The 14,709-nt window shown below is 36.1% G+C and overlaps 1 protein-coding gene across 1 annotated transcript in view; it reads right to left on the bottom strand.

The window, feature by feature from the left end:
• LOC132151541 (guanine nucleotide-binding protein G(i) subunit alpha-2) overlaps window positions 1-12,440 on the bottom strand; it is a 41,980-nt gene extending 29,540 nt beyond the window's left edge. Inside the window, exon 1 of the mRNA XM_059559724.1 lies at window positions 11,730-12,440. Coding sequence (XP_059415707.1) covers window positions 11,730-11,847 — 118 coding nt within the window. The 5' untranslated portion in view covers window positions 11,848-12,440. The remainder of the gene's footprint in view (window positions 1-11,729) is intronic.
• Window positions 12,441-14,709: the final 2,269 nt, after the last annotated feature.

Genomic DNA, 14,709 nt, shown 5'->3' with positions numbered 1-14,709 from the left:
ATGAAACCAGAACATGACATGTTGTGTAATGAGTCTGGGAAATTTGCAGTACAGAATGTACACCGAGATGCACTCAGAATTGAGCAATGCAATCAAAGTCTTATTTATGAATCATAAACACAGCAATGTGGAGGGATGTTTAGATTGCAGTTTGTCCAGGGTCTGTTTACACACTACAGAATACATGCACTTGTAATATTGCTAGTCAGTTCAATAAACGTGAGTGCCGATTAAACGGGGTTAGATGGCAGGTACACAGCCCTAAAAGAAACCAGAGGGTTTTGCTTTATTTTTTGGTCTTCTTGACATTTCTTGATAGCAGAAATATTAGGGGCTGGGCAAGGGGGGAAATCTGAAGCATTCATTTTATAAAACCAGATTTATTATTATTTTTTATTGACAATTTTAGTGACAATGTTACAAAAGATGTACATTTCTAATAAATGTAATTCTTTTAAGCTTTATTGATCAAAGAATCTTGAAAAAATTTCAATTTGTGATTTCCACAAAACATATTAAGCAGCAAAAACATTTTCATTTCATTGATAAGAATACCGTCCATAATAATTTAGTACCAATAATAACTAACAATATTAACACCAAATCAGCATATCAGAATGATTTCTGAAGGATCATGTGAGGAGTAATGATGCTGAAAATTCAGCTTTGCATCACATAAATTAAATTTTAAATTATATTACAATAGAAAACAGCTATTTTAGATTGTAATAATTTTTCAGAATATTTCTGTTTTTACTTTATTTCTGTTCCATTAACTGCAGCCGTGGTGAGCATAAAATCAAAAACATAAAAATGTATACATACATAGTTTACCATATATACATTATATTCACTGGTAAAGCATATGATTCACTGGATTATGCAAAATATATTACCAAATGAATTAATTTATTTTCCCAGCAAAAAAATAACTATAGATATACTGTTACCATTACCGTATTTTTTGGACTATAAATCGCACCCGAGTATAAGTCGCATCAGTCCAAAAATACGTCATGATGAGGAAAAAAACATATATAAGTCGCACTGGACTATAAGTCGCATTTATTTAGAACCAAGAACCGAGAGAAAACATTACCGTCTACAGCCGCGAGAGGGAGCTCTATGTTGCTCAGTGTAGACTACAGGAGCACTGAGCAGCATAGAACGCCCTCTCGTGGCTGGAGAAGGTAATGTTTTCTTGTATGGCGTTATTTCCCTGTCAAATGTCGAGAGCGCATAATTGTAGCGCGAAAGTACATTAATATAATGCGCGAGCGTCAATCTCTCTGCTCGCGCGCGGAATATAATGTGCGGCAACTGGGCGCGCGCTCTCAGATACACGTTGCTCTTGTAAGAATTTTCTCTGGGCTCGCTCAGAGAGTATGCCTGCACTTAAAACGTGTTCAGTGCAATCGCAAATCTCTCCTCTTTGCTTAAAGTAAGCATGTATGTGCTTAGACTGCGTCCTGTGGGTTCGCGCATGGCCAAGTACTCTTCTCTTCGATTTCTTTCTCTTTGCTCTTGGCATAAACGCTGTGAAAACGGCAACAACCAATCAGAAATAGGCTTCAACGACTGACCAATGAAAACGCGACATCGTACATGGAATCTTATTGGTTGATATTGAACCGCACATGGAACATTACATTTACATTTATTAATTTAGCAGATGCTTTTATCCAAAGCGACTTACAAATGAGGACAGTGGAAGCAATCAAAAACAACAAAAAGAGCAATGAAATATAAGTGCTATAACAAGTCTCAGTTAGGTTAACACAGTACACGAAGCATGGGCTTTTAAATAATATAATAAATAAAAAGAAAACAGATAGAATAAAAAAAGAATAGAGCAAGCTGTTTTAGAGGTCTTTGCTCACACACACACAGACACACACATATATACATACATACACACACACACACACACACATATATATATATATATATATATATACACACACACACATATACATATATAGACACACACACACACACACACACATATATATACACATGTACAGTACAGACCAAAAGTTTGGACACACCTCATTCAAAGAGTTTTCTTTATTTTTATGACTATGAAAATTGTAGATTCACACTGTATACAAGTGTATAAATACACATTTACATACACATACATACATAGACATACATACACACACACACACACAATTGCATAATAAATGAAAAGAAAATACTGTAGAATACAAAAATATTAGAAAAGTAGTTAGATTTTATGAATAGAATTAGAATAGTGAGTGTTAGAGGGTCAAATGAAGAGAGAAGAGATGGGTTTTAAGCCAATTCTTGAAGATGGCTAAGGACTCAGCTGCTCGGATTGAGTTGGGGAGGTCATTCCACCAGGAGGAAACATTTAATTTAAAAGTCCGTAAAAATGACTATGCTTCTTTGGAATGGCACAATCAAGCGACGTTCACTTGCAGAATGTAAGCTTCTAGAGGGCACATAAGTCTGAAGTAACAAATTTAGGTAAATGGGTGCAGAGCCAGTGGTAGTTTTGAAGGCAAACATCAATGCCTTGAATTTTATGCAAGCAGCTACTGGAAGTCAGTGCAAATTGATAAACAGAGGTGTTGAGTGTATTCTTTTAGGCTCATTAAAAATGAATCTTGCTGCTGCGTTCTGGATTAATTGTAAAGGTTTTATAGAACTGGTTGGAAGACCTGCCAAGAGGGTATTGCAATAGTCCAGCCTGGACAGAACAAGAGCTTGAACAAGGAGTTGTGCAGCATGTTCTGAAAGAAAGGGCTTGATCTTCTTAATGTTGAATAAAGCAAATCTGCAGGATCAGACAGTTTTAGCAATGTGGTCTGAGAAAGTCAGCTGATCATCAATCATAACATGGAATAAATTCACTGACGTTCAATCAAGACGAGCCAAGATGGATCCGCCGAATCGAAGAGTTCAGGTAACCAGTTTTATTTGTTTTGATGTTAAATATGTCAAATGTATCGTCTTGATTGAACTTCAGTGAACTTATTCCATGTGTTCCATGTGCGGTTCAATATCAACCAATAAGATTCCATTCGCGCTCTGCACATTATATTCCGCACATGAGCAGATAGATTCACGCTCGCGCATCATATTAATGTACTTTCACGCTACAATTGACAGGAAAATAACGCCATATTCTCTTGGTTCATTTCTCTCGGTTTACGTCAAATTAATTTTGATAAGTCGCAGGACCAGCCAAACTATGAAAAAGAGCGCTTATAGTCCGGAAAATACGGTATATAAAAATACTTAGAACATAATGCAAGACTTCAGGAAATAATTGGTAGAAATGGGAGGGAGAAGACTAACACTGCTAGTATGAGCAACAAGGCTCCAAGTGTCTCCAGATTGTACTCAAACAGCAATTAACTTTTAAATTTAATCTAAAATGCTTACTGCATGTTCATTGTGTCCCCTCCAAGAAAAGAATGCTCTTGAGATGTCCATAATGACAGCATTCACTACCATGATAAATTACACCAATTTAGATCATTGGTGTCTAAAGAGTCGTCCTCCTCAGCGTCGCCGATGTCTTTAATCTCCAGTGCGGCTCTACACTACCACCCGTCAAGTGGCCTAATCAGGGCCTGAGCCCAATTTACATCTGTGAGCAGTGCTTCAAAAAGAGGAGAGCCGTGTTCAAACCCTCCACCGGAGGGCCGACACCATTGTGTCAGATGGGATTCGCAGTTCTCAAGCGTCCCCTGACATTCAGTCTGGCAAGACAAGAAGACAACGAATGGAGATAGATCAACGCCCAAAACTGGACACAGGATGTATGCAAAAAAACTAATTGTGGACAGTTTTCTAAAGTATGTTATCTTGGCTCAAATTCAGCTTTGCATCACAAGAATAAATTACATTTTAAAATATATTAAAATAAAAAATAAATATATATACACTATAAAAATCTTGTTTTCCCTGTTTTGCCTTCCCTTTAAAACACACAGATTATAACAGGCCCAAGGAGGTTCGGTCTATTTTCAGAGCTTTGCAGGAATGAAAATGGACTGACAATGATGGTGAGGGAAACAGACTGGCTGATGCATTACAGTCTGAAATGACAGAAACAACACCGTAGGTCCCTGGTAAATGGCTGCAAGCATTGTAGCCCCAACAGGCTGAGCTCAGTAAAAGCACAACCTCCCAACTGATCCACGCAACAAAAGAACAACTATTGTAGCTGCTGTAAACAGCTAAACAGAGAAAACTTCTAGTGAGGAGGATCTCAGGAGACCTCAAAGACAACATGAAGATTTATTTTCCTTCATTGTTTTTTTTTCTCTCTGCCACTCAGGCGTCTTCTCTGTTAAAGTAACCGGTTTGACGTCATTCATGCCAACTTGGTTCAAGTTGGTCTTGTGACAAATAGTAATGCATTAAGTTTGAACATGCGCATACATATTCAGTGAATAACATCTTAAACAATGCTCTATTCCCCACACTAAGCTATCATATGACTTCCAAAGACTTGAATTCTAGCACACAAGCCATATAAACTACTTTTTCATGAAACATGGAGCAAATAAACAGCACAACATGGGCACAAAATTCTAGGTTTCTTCAAGCTTCAAAGGAACACCAACTTTTTGGCATATTCCACACTGAGACCTGAAGATCTGACATCATTCCATGAAAGACACTTTCAAGTTGGGCAAGGTTGATGTAAAACCTTTGAGACCAGCTGAAATAGGAAACCTAGAGGCCAGGCGTCTGTTTTCAAGTGAGTGTGTGTGCACAAATCACAGAGGAGGTTTTTGGAGGACACAGTCTGGTTCTGAAGTGTGTGTATGTGGGGAAGTGTATTTTGAAATGTGTGTAAATGTAAATGTGTGACAGTGACTGTGCGGGAAGCTGTCACCTGTTCTTCGAGAGGTGTCACCTTGGCGAGTTGTTTTTGCACTCTATCTGAAGGTAAAAGGAGAAGATGCTGCGATTTATCACTGTCTGAGACTGTGGCTCCCTCCCTCCGTGCTAGACGTCTCCCGACAGGAAATATCCTGCTCTAACCTCTGATCTCTCCACACCGTATACACAACACAATGACTCAACATTCAATATGTAAACAGTGCAAATGATAAATTAAGGAAGCCATATGCCTTCTAGGTTTTTAACAACAGATGCACCAGTTTTTATCCCAGAATCCTCAACTCTCGGTGTGCTGTCTTAAAGGGGTCTTCAAATGCTACATGCACTTTTACAAATTGTTTGAATTGAAATGTGTGTTTGGAATGTGTACACACAACCACCCTACAATGATAAAGAAAAACGGGAATGGCCCCTGATCTGCCTAAATGCGTCTATCTTCATGTGAATCATTCTTGGTACAGCTTCGCCAACAGAAAAAGTGAATCTAAGGTTGTTGTTTTTTTTATGAATCTTTGCAAATTGCCTTTCCTAATAATGTGCTAATTAGCAAGTTTCACGATGAATGCGGCTAAAGTAATCAGTCTCTCAGAGAGCGGCTCAGAAGAGAGGGGCGTGGTCAGCAGAGCTCATTAACATTTAAAGGAAAATGCTACAAAACGGCTTGCTCTGAAAAGAGCTGTTTTTGACAGGGTAAAAAAAAGGTAGTTTTTATACACTACCATTGAGAAATTTTTGCCAAACTATGTTACAGACTTTTCATTAAGACCCTAAAGATTCATATCAACTTGTAGAAAACTTGACTTAACAACAGTGGTTCGGAGTTGATGATTTAATGTTCATAAAAAGCTTTATGCTCACCCAAGGCTACACAGTAAAAACTGTAATATTTTGAAATATTATTGCCATCTATAATAACCATTTTCTATTGTAATACATTTAAAAATGTAAAACTTTTCAGCATCATTATCCCAGTCTTTAGTGTCACATGATCCTTCAGGAATCATTCGATTATCCTGATTTTCTGATCAAGATACATTTTCTTATTATTATTATCAATATTATAAACGGGTTGGGATTTTTGTGGAAAGTATAGTACATTTCTTCAGGAGTTCAAATGCACAGCATTTATTTTAAAATATTTATTTTAAAATAATTTTCTTATTTTCCTAAGGTTATAAATGTCTTTACTGTACTTTTAGCAATTGAATGCATCTTTGCTAAATAAAATTACTAATTCCACACAGAATTTGGAGGAAAATATTGAGATATAATTCTAGTTATATACCAAGCCTGTCTCCCGTTAAATGGTGTGCAGCTGTGTCACTGCAAATTTCTTTTCCTCAGGGTTTTACCAGTTATATTCACACTCCAATTCTAAAAAAGGTCCAGGATAAAAGAGTCCAGAATAACCTCTCCAAATGAATGTCTATAACTGTAGCTCCAAGAACACAAACCCTCCTGATGGTCACTTGCCCCCATTCTGTGGCACAACTCCATTAGTTCGGAGATGTTACATTCTCCTTTCTAAAACTGAATTCAAAAGGAACTGCTCATCATTCTTGTCCCCAAAGCTTTTGTCCTTTGAAATTTCCTTGAGTTTTTGCCAACCCAGTACATCAAGATGTCGTGATTAGGCAGAACGAAAGGGTTTCAAGAAGCTTGGTTTAACATAAACACAAGACCACAAAGTACTTCCTGCTCTGTGACATGACCTTGACTCCTCAGTTGTTTGGGGATTCTACACTTGCCGTCCATGTAGTGGGCATATTCTTGAGGGTAAAAACTAAACTTGACTCAAGGATATTCTTGGCATCCCAATGTCCTGCCAATTTCTTAACTTAAACCCAACTGATAAGAGTCTGGAGTATCCGTGACCAGCAGACGTGTGTCATAATGCTGAGTTGCTCATCTGAGACACGAGGAGGTGGCAAGGTCAGTAATTCTGACGAGAATGTTTACAAAGATGACACATAATGAGGAACTCTGAAGCCATTATAAAAAATGATAATTAAAAGCCTGTCTGAATTCTAGGTTTCTGTCACTTACTTAGTGTGATTTCTACCTAGACAACACATGTAGGCATCATAGGTGTGGTTCTTAATTCTTAGACGACAAATTACACTGCCTGCAAAATGTTTCATTCTGGAAATGCTATGAGAATATTTGATGTGGCCCTTGCAGATACAGCAATCCCATAATGCAGAGCAGTGAGAAGATGTTTTTTACTTGCATATATAGTCAATCAATTTCTTATGAGGTTGAGATCTCATTTTAAATGCATGTGCTTTTATTAAATGATTAAATGTTATTAAATTGACACTAAAATCAGTCATCAAATCATAACTCTTATTCAGCTGAACACAGTGATTTCACATGATTGTACTCTGATTATGCTCAATATCCTGGCAACATATAAGGTCACATATGTAAACATATACACACACTTACAGAAGCTCCTGTGTCAGACGTGAATCATCATACTATTTAGATAATTACTTTTCTCACCGTTTACACTGGTAGTGCTGGAGTTATATTAATACTAACATGGAATGTGACAATTTAAAGGAATAGTTCACCCAAAAAAAGAGCATTTTCTGAAAATGTACTCACCCTCAGGCTACCCAATATGTAGGAAAATTTGATTTTTCATCAGTAATTTTTCAGTAGGGGTGTAACGGTACTCGTATTCGGCTCTTTCGGTTCGGTTTGTACCGAACAAATACAGTAACATACAATAACATAACTTCCAGTTATATATATTGTTACTTTTTATAAGAAACAAAGTCTCATCTTTCAAATGATGTCCTTTTCAGGAAATTCATACAATAAATGCCGTTTTGGTGCTCTTTGATGTAGCGACAGAACTGTGCACTGTATAAATGCCTCAGTTCAAATGGCAGCACGATCATCTCTTCCTCTTTACTGCTAGCTTTAATGCGAAATAAACATGAATAAACATCTCACGCCTCATGTAATCGCTCAATCAGTGTTTCAACCGTGAAAAGATGGTAATAAAACAGCTTGTAAACAAAATGTCACATAGCATTTAATTTCCATCAGGAACTCATCAGTGTCCACAGCTCGTTAGTGCGCTATAAATAAAGTCTAGAGAAGAGCATTTCTTGAAATATTAGACTATATACTCATTAAATTCGTCTGTGATGTCTAACGGATGTTTAAATAAATCTTATGAAACGATTTATGAGATGCACTGTGTAAATTAAATTAAATTAATTTATGTATTTAAATGGAATCGTTCACCCAGAAAATATGTTTAGTTTTTCCCCCCTCGTTTTATCCCTAATTTTCGTGAACGATTCCATTAAATTTTCTACTAGGCTTAAATAAAAGAATTTTAAAATAACTACCTGTAAAACCCAAGTAGGGCTGCACAATTAATCACATTTCTAATCGCGATTACAATTATGGATGCCACAATTACATAATCATTCAAAGTGGCAATTAATCGTTCAAAGTCCACTTATGTTATTTTCTTTGTTATCTTAAGGGTTAAGATTTCTGTGTTATCTTCAGGGTTTTTCCATTGTTTTAGTTTTAATATAACATTATAATATCATTTATATTTGAACTTTTTTATATATAATTTAAAGAAACCAATCCGATGTATATTTGACATTTGAGGCTTAATACTATAGAAAAGTACTAAATGTTTTACAGTTGGAGTGTTTTCAGCTTGTTTATTTTTATATAAAAATACAGCATGCAGTTGCATCAAACAATGGTATATAAACATCATTCAATGTAAATTGGGATAATCGTGATTAATAAATCGCAATTACAATTTCAAGGGAATAATCAAACAATTATGATTTTTGTCATAATCGTGCAGCCCTAAACCCAAGAGGGGTGCTTGATTTGAGACCGTAAACAATGGAAAGTAACCCAGCCAGCATTACTTTCACAATCTGGATATTTCAAACTGATGATATACAATCATTTAGCAATATTGTAAAAATACTGAACAAGCCAGAATATGCTACTGACGGGTAATTGAACTTTGTTTCCAAAGCATGAGATTACTGCTGTGGTCATCTATCATTTCAGACCCGACCATAAGAAGTCATTAGTGGAAGCTCTGTGAACACTGTGGTGTGTGGAAACCCATACTGACACAGAACCAGTCAGATCTTGAGCGCTGGGTGATGCTGGTCTCATTTCTGATTTAACACTATAAACCTGTAATGTGAATAATGTGGTATATATGTGCTTGCTAGACTGCTTTTATTTATTTACATGCAGATATTTTTGAAGTTGAACACTGTATATGTGCCTGGGGGGAATCAGTGCCAAGCTAAGTTCATCCAATTTTCTGATTACATCTAAAGCCTGTCTCCCTTATTCCCCGGGCACAATCTCCCTGTATTCTCACTCCTGCTTTCTCTCTGTAGGGTAAAGTGTATTGTGGAGAGCTCCGCTGTCCCACCTGTCCCCATGCTGTCAGCATCAGAGCACACATGCTGCACAACTAACAGGATATGACAGAGGACGACTGTATGAAACTGTACTGAATTGTGAGGCGACTCAATCCAGAATTAGGCCACTGTTTAAGCAACTACACTAAATTTAAAAGATTAACATCTCTTAACCTGGCTTATGACCAACTCTGATATTACCAAGCTCAGGTGAAATGCCTGATTGTTGACAAATTGTGCACTAGATTAAAAACCAAGCAGCTTATACAGACCGAACATTTTTGACATCTGCACATACTAAAGACATATTGATATTATATCAGTTAGGCTGAAGAATGAGACAATATTTGGAAACTTTGTGATAACCTGGCCTCCCCTGGTATCACCTAAATAAATCTAAAAATAGACTTGTCAAGAAATAATAAACAATTTATTTAAATTATATGTTATAATACATATTACCAATTATTAACATCTATCATTGTGCACAATATTTACAAAAAATTTTATGTAATTTTTATTTTTATTTTCTTATATGTATTTTTTTTGGGAGTAAATAGTGCACATCTACTGAGCTTGTAAAGTCTGTTTCTCTTCTGATGATTTTGTTGATCTGGTATTATAATAATCAATGACTTAAGCGCCATTAAACAGGTGTGTATATGCATACAGAAACTACAGAACTGTGCAGTTTCTTCCTCCTCTCTGATGTATTTTTCCAAATCAAGCACGCTTTCATTTACCAGCAATGGACCTGACAAAATAAAAATGGATTGGTTACAGCAGGAGCACTCAGCTTTAATGAAGCATAATTGAATGGAGAAGTCTTTTGTTTAGTGTTGTACTTATCTGATTCTCACAGCAGGGTTACTCCAGAACAGCACTACCTGCAGACTCTTGTTTATACCTAACCTGGTCATCTTGAAAAAAACTTAAACAGCATGCATGCACCTTCCTGGATGCCTGTTTGCTTTTTAAATTGCAAGTTATTGATGCAAAATACCCAGCTAACAAAATATGCTCTAAGAATGTTTTACTAACGTTCCTATCAATAATGAAAACATCACTTCTGAATGTTCTCTGAAACCAGTTCCAGTTTTTTTTATGTTTTTTTCTTCTTGGTTATGAGAATGTTAAAGACATTAAGACAATATTAAGGGGAATGTTTGATTTCCTTATTTTGCAAACATTCTGGGTATGCTACATCTGAATGTTCTCTAAATCCTCTTAGACAAAAATCCAATTAAAATGTTTAGGAAAAATGATGCATTAATATGTTTGTGCTAACATCTTAAGAATGTTATTAAAGACCAGATAACTTTAAATGAACATTCTATTAACGTTAATGAAAGAATATTTGTTCATAACCTTGCCAGAACGCTAGCAAAAGTTCTGAGAATGTTTCCTGTTAGTCACAACAGAACAAGAGAGTGGAGAATATTTATGACCAGGCCTAAACACATGAGCATAAAGGACAACGCAGTATCCATGGAAACCACATAATTTATCATTGATAAGTATGTTTTTTTCCCAACGCAGAGGTGAGTATGGCTAATGGAAGTATAGAAGAGTTACATAATGTATTATTACAGTTGGTTACATTTGAGAACATCTGCGATTGACCTGAATAGGCTAAACATACTACATGAAGAAAGCCCCTTTAAAAACAACATTATTGATGATAATTTAACTAGATTTAATTATATAGGATCTCTACTACTTATGCACTCTGCAAACTATTATTTATATTCAAAGTCACATACAACAGTGTTGACAAAGCACGGAGATACTGGAGTGCTGTTTTTCATTCATGCCCACATCAGATAGTAATATGATTTTTTTTAAGTAGCCTAGTATATGCTTGGAGTAACACGAAAACATGATTTTCTGTACCATAGTATACCGTCTGAAATCATCACTTTACCATGGCACTTAGTGCATGTATACGTCCAACATACCATGGTAGTACCCTGGTACTCCAATGTGCTTCAAAGAACACCACGGACATTTAGAAAACACGGTAACACCATAACATTTTTAAACGCAAAGCTGCTTCAACGTATAATATGGTATTTTCTCGGTACAAGTCCAAAAACATGGTAAATCTTCCGGTTTGATTCTTCGTTTATAATATTGTAGATTGAAATCTCAAATGTAAGACGGATGCTGGTGTGTGTGTGTGTTTGCATCCATCCTGTTTATCCATCATAAGCAAACCTAGCCACACATCAGATCATATTATAAATGCATACTAAATACATCTCCTCCAAACGAGTCGCAAAGTACTGGCATATTGTTTTTTTATGAAAGCGTGTGACATAGCACTGGAAAACAATATGTTTCGCGGGAGCCGTCTGAATACACAGAGCCGCTGAAAATAACACACATGCGCGACGTGCCATGACTTACCGAGCAGGAGCAGTTTCACCTCCCTCGCAGCCTTCTCACCATCCTCCCGAAGGTTTTTGTCGATCATTTTTGATCTCTCGCTGGCCGCCTTGTCTTCTGCGCTCACCGTGCAGCCCATGATCGTACCGTGCGCGCGTCAAACTTCAAAGGATAGATCAGATCGGTCCGTTCCGCACACGAACTGTAAACTATAGGCTAAACACGCCGCGTGGATTGACAGATGTGCTATAAAGGCGCAAAATGTCACAATTTAAAAGGTTTAATTCTGAAAATCCTCGGCCTCTGATTCTCCATCAATCAGAGGGGTTCGAATATGTGTTGACGCGATTAAAAAGTTGCTTAGTTTCCCACCAAATCAGTCAATCAATCTTCCTTCCTTCCTTCCTTCGTTCGTTCGTTTAGCGCCTCCTTTCAGATCAAAGAGCAGCCGCGACGTCGGTGCTTTCATCTACACAGCACAGTTCCCGAAATCAAATCATTTGCTTGCACTGAATCAGATGTCTGTTTTTGCACGCGAAATTGTATCCAACTGGTAAGAAATTCTGCAAACACCTCTGGTATTTTGTTTTAAATTCAAACGTTCTGCATATCTATCCTGGCGCAGGTTGATTCAAAATATTTCAAAATTCGAAATCAGAACGTCGCAGGGTTCGGTGCGGAGCTGCGCTCGCGCTGCTTTCTTCTGACGAATAAACAGAGCGTAAGAATGTTTAGAAAGAAAAATCCAAAGCGAGCAGCAGCACCCACCCACTCATGAACAACTGCGCGTGAATTGTGGGAAATGAAGTAGTTTCTGCCGTTTCCGAATAACTGAGTTAGTGCTAAGATGTTCATTTTAGCAAATCGGTTTGCTCAGATTGTTCAGTGAACTAGTTAAAAGTGATTCACTGATTATTTGAAATCATAGCTTAAGTTTAATAAGTATAATCATTTTAACTAATGTTTAATCCTTCAACTTTATAAAATAAATTTATAAGTATATAATCATTTAAAACAATAGGCTATATATTGAATAATAAGAAACATTAAAAAAAAAATACTAAAATCAGCACTTAAATTCTGAAATGACACTGGCATAAAGAGGCACTTGAACTACTTTGAACTTAAAAGAAACCGTAGAAACCTATTCTAATATTAAGCCCTAAGCACACATATGCAGATATTTGGATCTGCAAGCATCATCTTCAATTTTACCATCTTAGAAGCCTTAACTAGTCAAGTAAATTGATGTTCTAGTTTTGAGCTAGACCCAAATGTAAGTCATAATGTTGTGATGGGCAGGATAGTAAATGAAAAACTCACATACAGGTTTAAAAACAGCTTTTTATTGTCAAAGTGGTTCTGCTATTTACACTATACAAGCTAAATATGCAATACAAATAAAGTGGTTCACATTTATGTACAGTATATACGAATGCACTAAACAAACTATCATATGAACCAAACTGTATCGATTAAATAGTGTGTAAATAATGCTTTAAAAAACAAACTGGTTTGCATTTTCCTTATTGAAAGGATAAAATCCAGATGATCTGTACCAGATATGAATATAGCAAATGTTAGTGAAACATGTTTAAAGAAAAGGTATATAAACTGGGCAGCAATGAGGCAAATAACTTTTACAGAATTTCAGTCATAATCAATCTTGCATTATTAACCACCATATAAATCACTTAACAAAATTATCATTATTCAGTACCCTTTATTTTATTTTCAATCCAATGCTACTGTGGTTGAAGCTAAATATACTCAGCAAGGATATAACTTGACTGAAAGAATATTATTTAAAGAAGATTATTATTATTAAAATTACAAACTAGCATTGAGGAAACTTAAAAAAATAGGTAGTATCTAAAGAGTTTATAAGGTAGCTGGTTGTAAAGTGAGGCACTTTTCTTTAGTATATTTAGATTTATAATACTTCAAAAAGCACAAATTATAATTAAATGATCAGTTTCAGGAAAATACTGAAAAAAAAACAAAACATAAAAAAACATCATTGCCATGTTTAACAGTGACTCCCGGGGACCACTGGCACTGCACTTCAGTCTCCTGCATAAAGTTCAGTTTGTTTTTTTGGTTGACAATGCAAACAGAACTATGATGTTAGCTACACTTTATCTGTCACAAATAAAAATCAATTCCTTATCAATTTTGTTCTGTCATTAATGTGGTGATATGAACTGAATGCTAATTTCTGTTGCAGAATAACTCATGTTTGCTCATGGTTTACCAATATCTTCCGCTACCAATCCAGCTAGTCGTCACTTAACACATAATTTTAGCACAATTATTGAACAACAGGATTGCACAGCATAATATTTTGGCAGAATCTGAACACACTGAAGTTTTGAAAACATCACACGAACCACTGATTAAGAGTTATTTCAAACTTCAAATAAGCAACAATTTTCCTTTTAACTACAAAAAATAAATAAAAAAAATACTGGTGTTTTTCATGCTTCTACATATCAGCTGGTTCATTAACTACTGCTAACACCAAAACAGGGTCCACAAGTACTCAGATTACAAGAAAAGGATCTACACTGATGTGGGAAAAAAAACTTTTTTCAGGTGAGATATTGAGAGCAGCTTCCAAACTATATCACTTAAACTTCATTCACCCAAAAATTAAAATTTGCTGAAAATGTACACACCATCAGGCCATTCAAGATGTAGAGCTGTTTGTTTCTTCATTGGAAAAGATTTGGAGAAATGTAGCATTACATCCCTGCATGTTTATTTTGTCCAAAAGAAATGATTTGGAGGAAAAAAGTCTAAATGGACTTGTTTCACTTCACAAGACGTTAATTGATCAGCTGGAGTGGTATGGATGACTTGTGGATTATTGTGATGTTTTTATCAGCTGTTTGGACACTCATTCTGATGGCACCCATTCACTGCAGAGGATCCACTGGTGAGCAAATGATGCAATGCTACATTTCTCCATATCTTTTCTGATGAAGAAACAAACTCATCT

The sequence above is a fragment of the Carassius carassius genome, chromosome 10 (genome assembly GCF_963082965.1).
Source record: "Carassius carassius chromosome 10, fCarCar2.1, whole genome shotgun sequence".
In the NCBI taxonomy this organism is placed as follows: Eukaryota; Metazoa; Chordata; class Actinopteri; order Cypriniformes; family Cyprinidae; genus Carassius; species Carassius carassius.
Note: the sequence above shows the minus strand (reverse complement) of the source record. Positions and strands in the feature narration are given on the sequence as shown.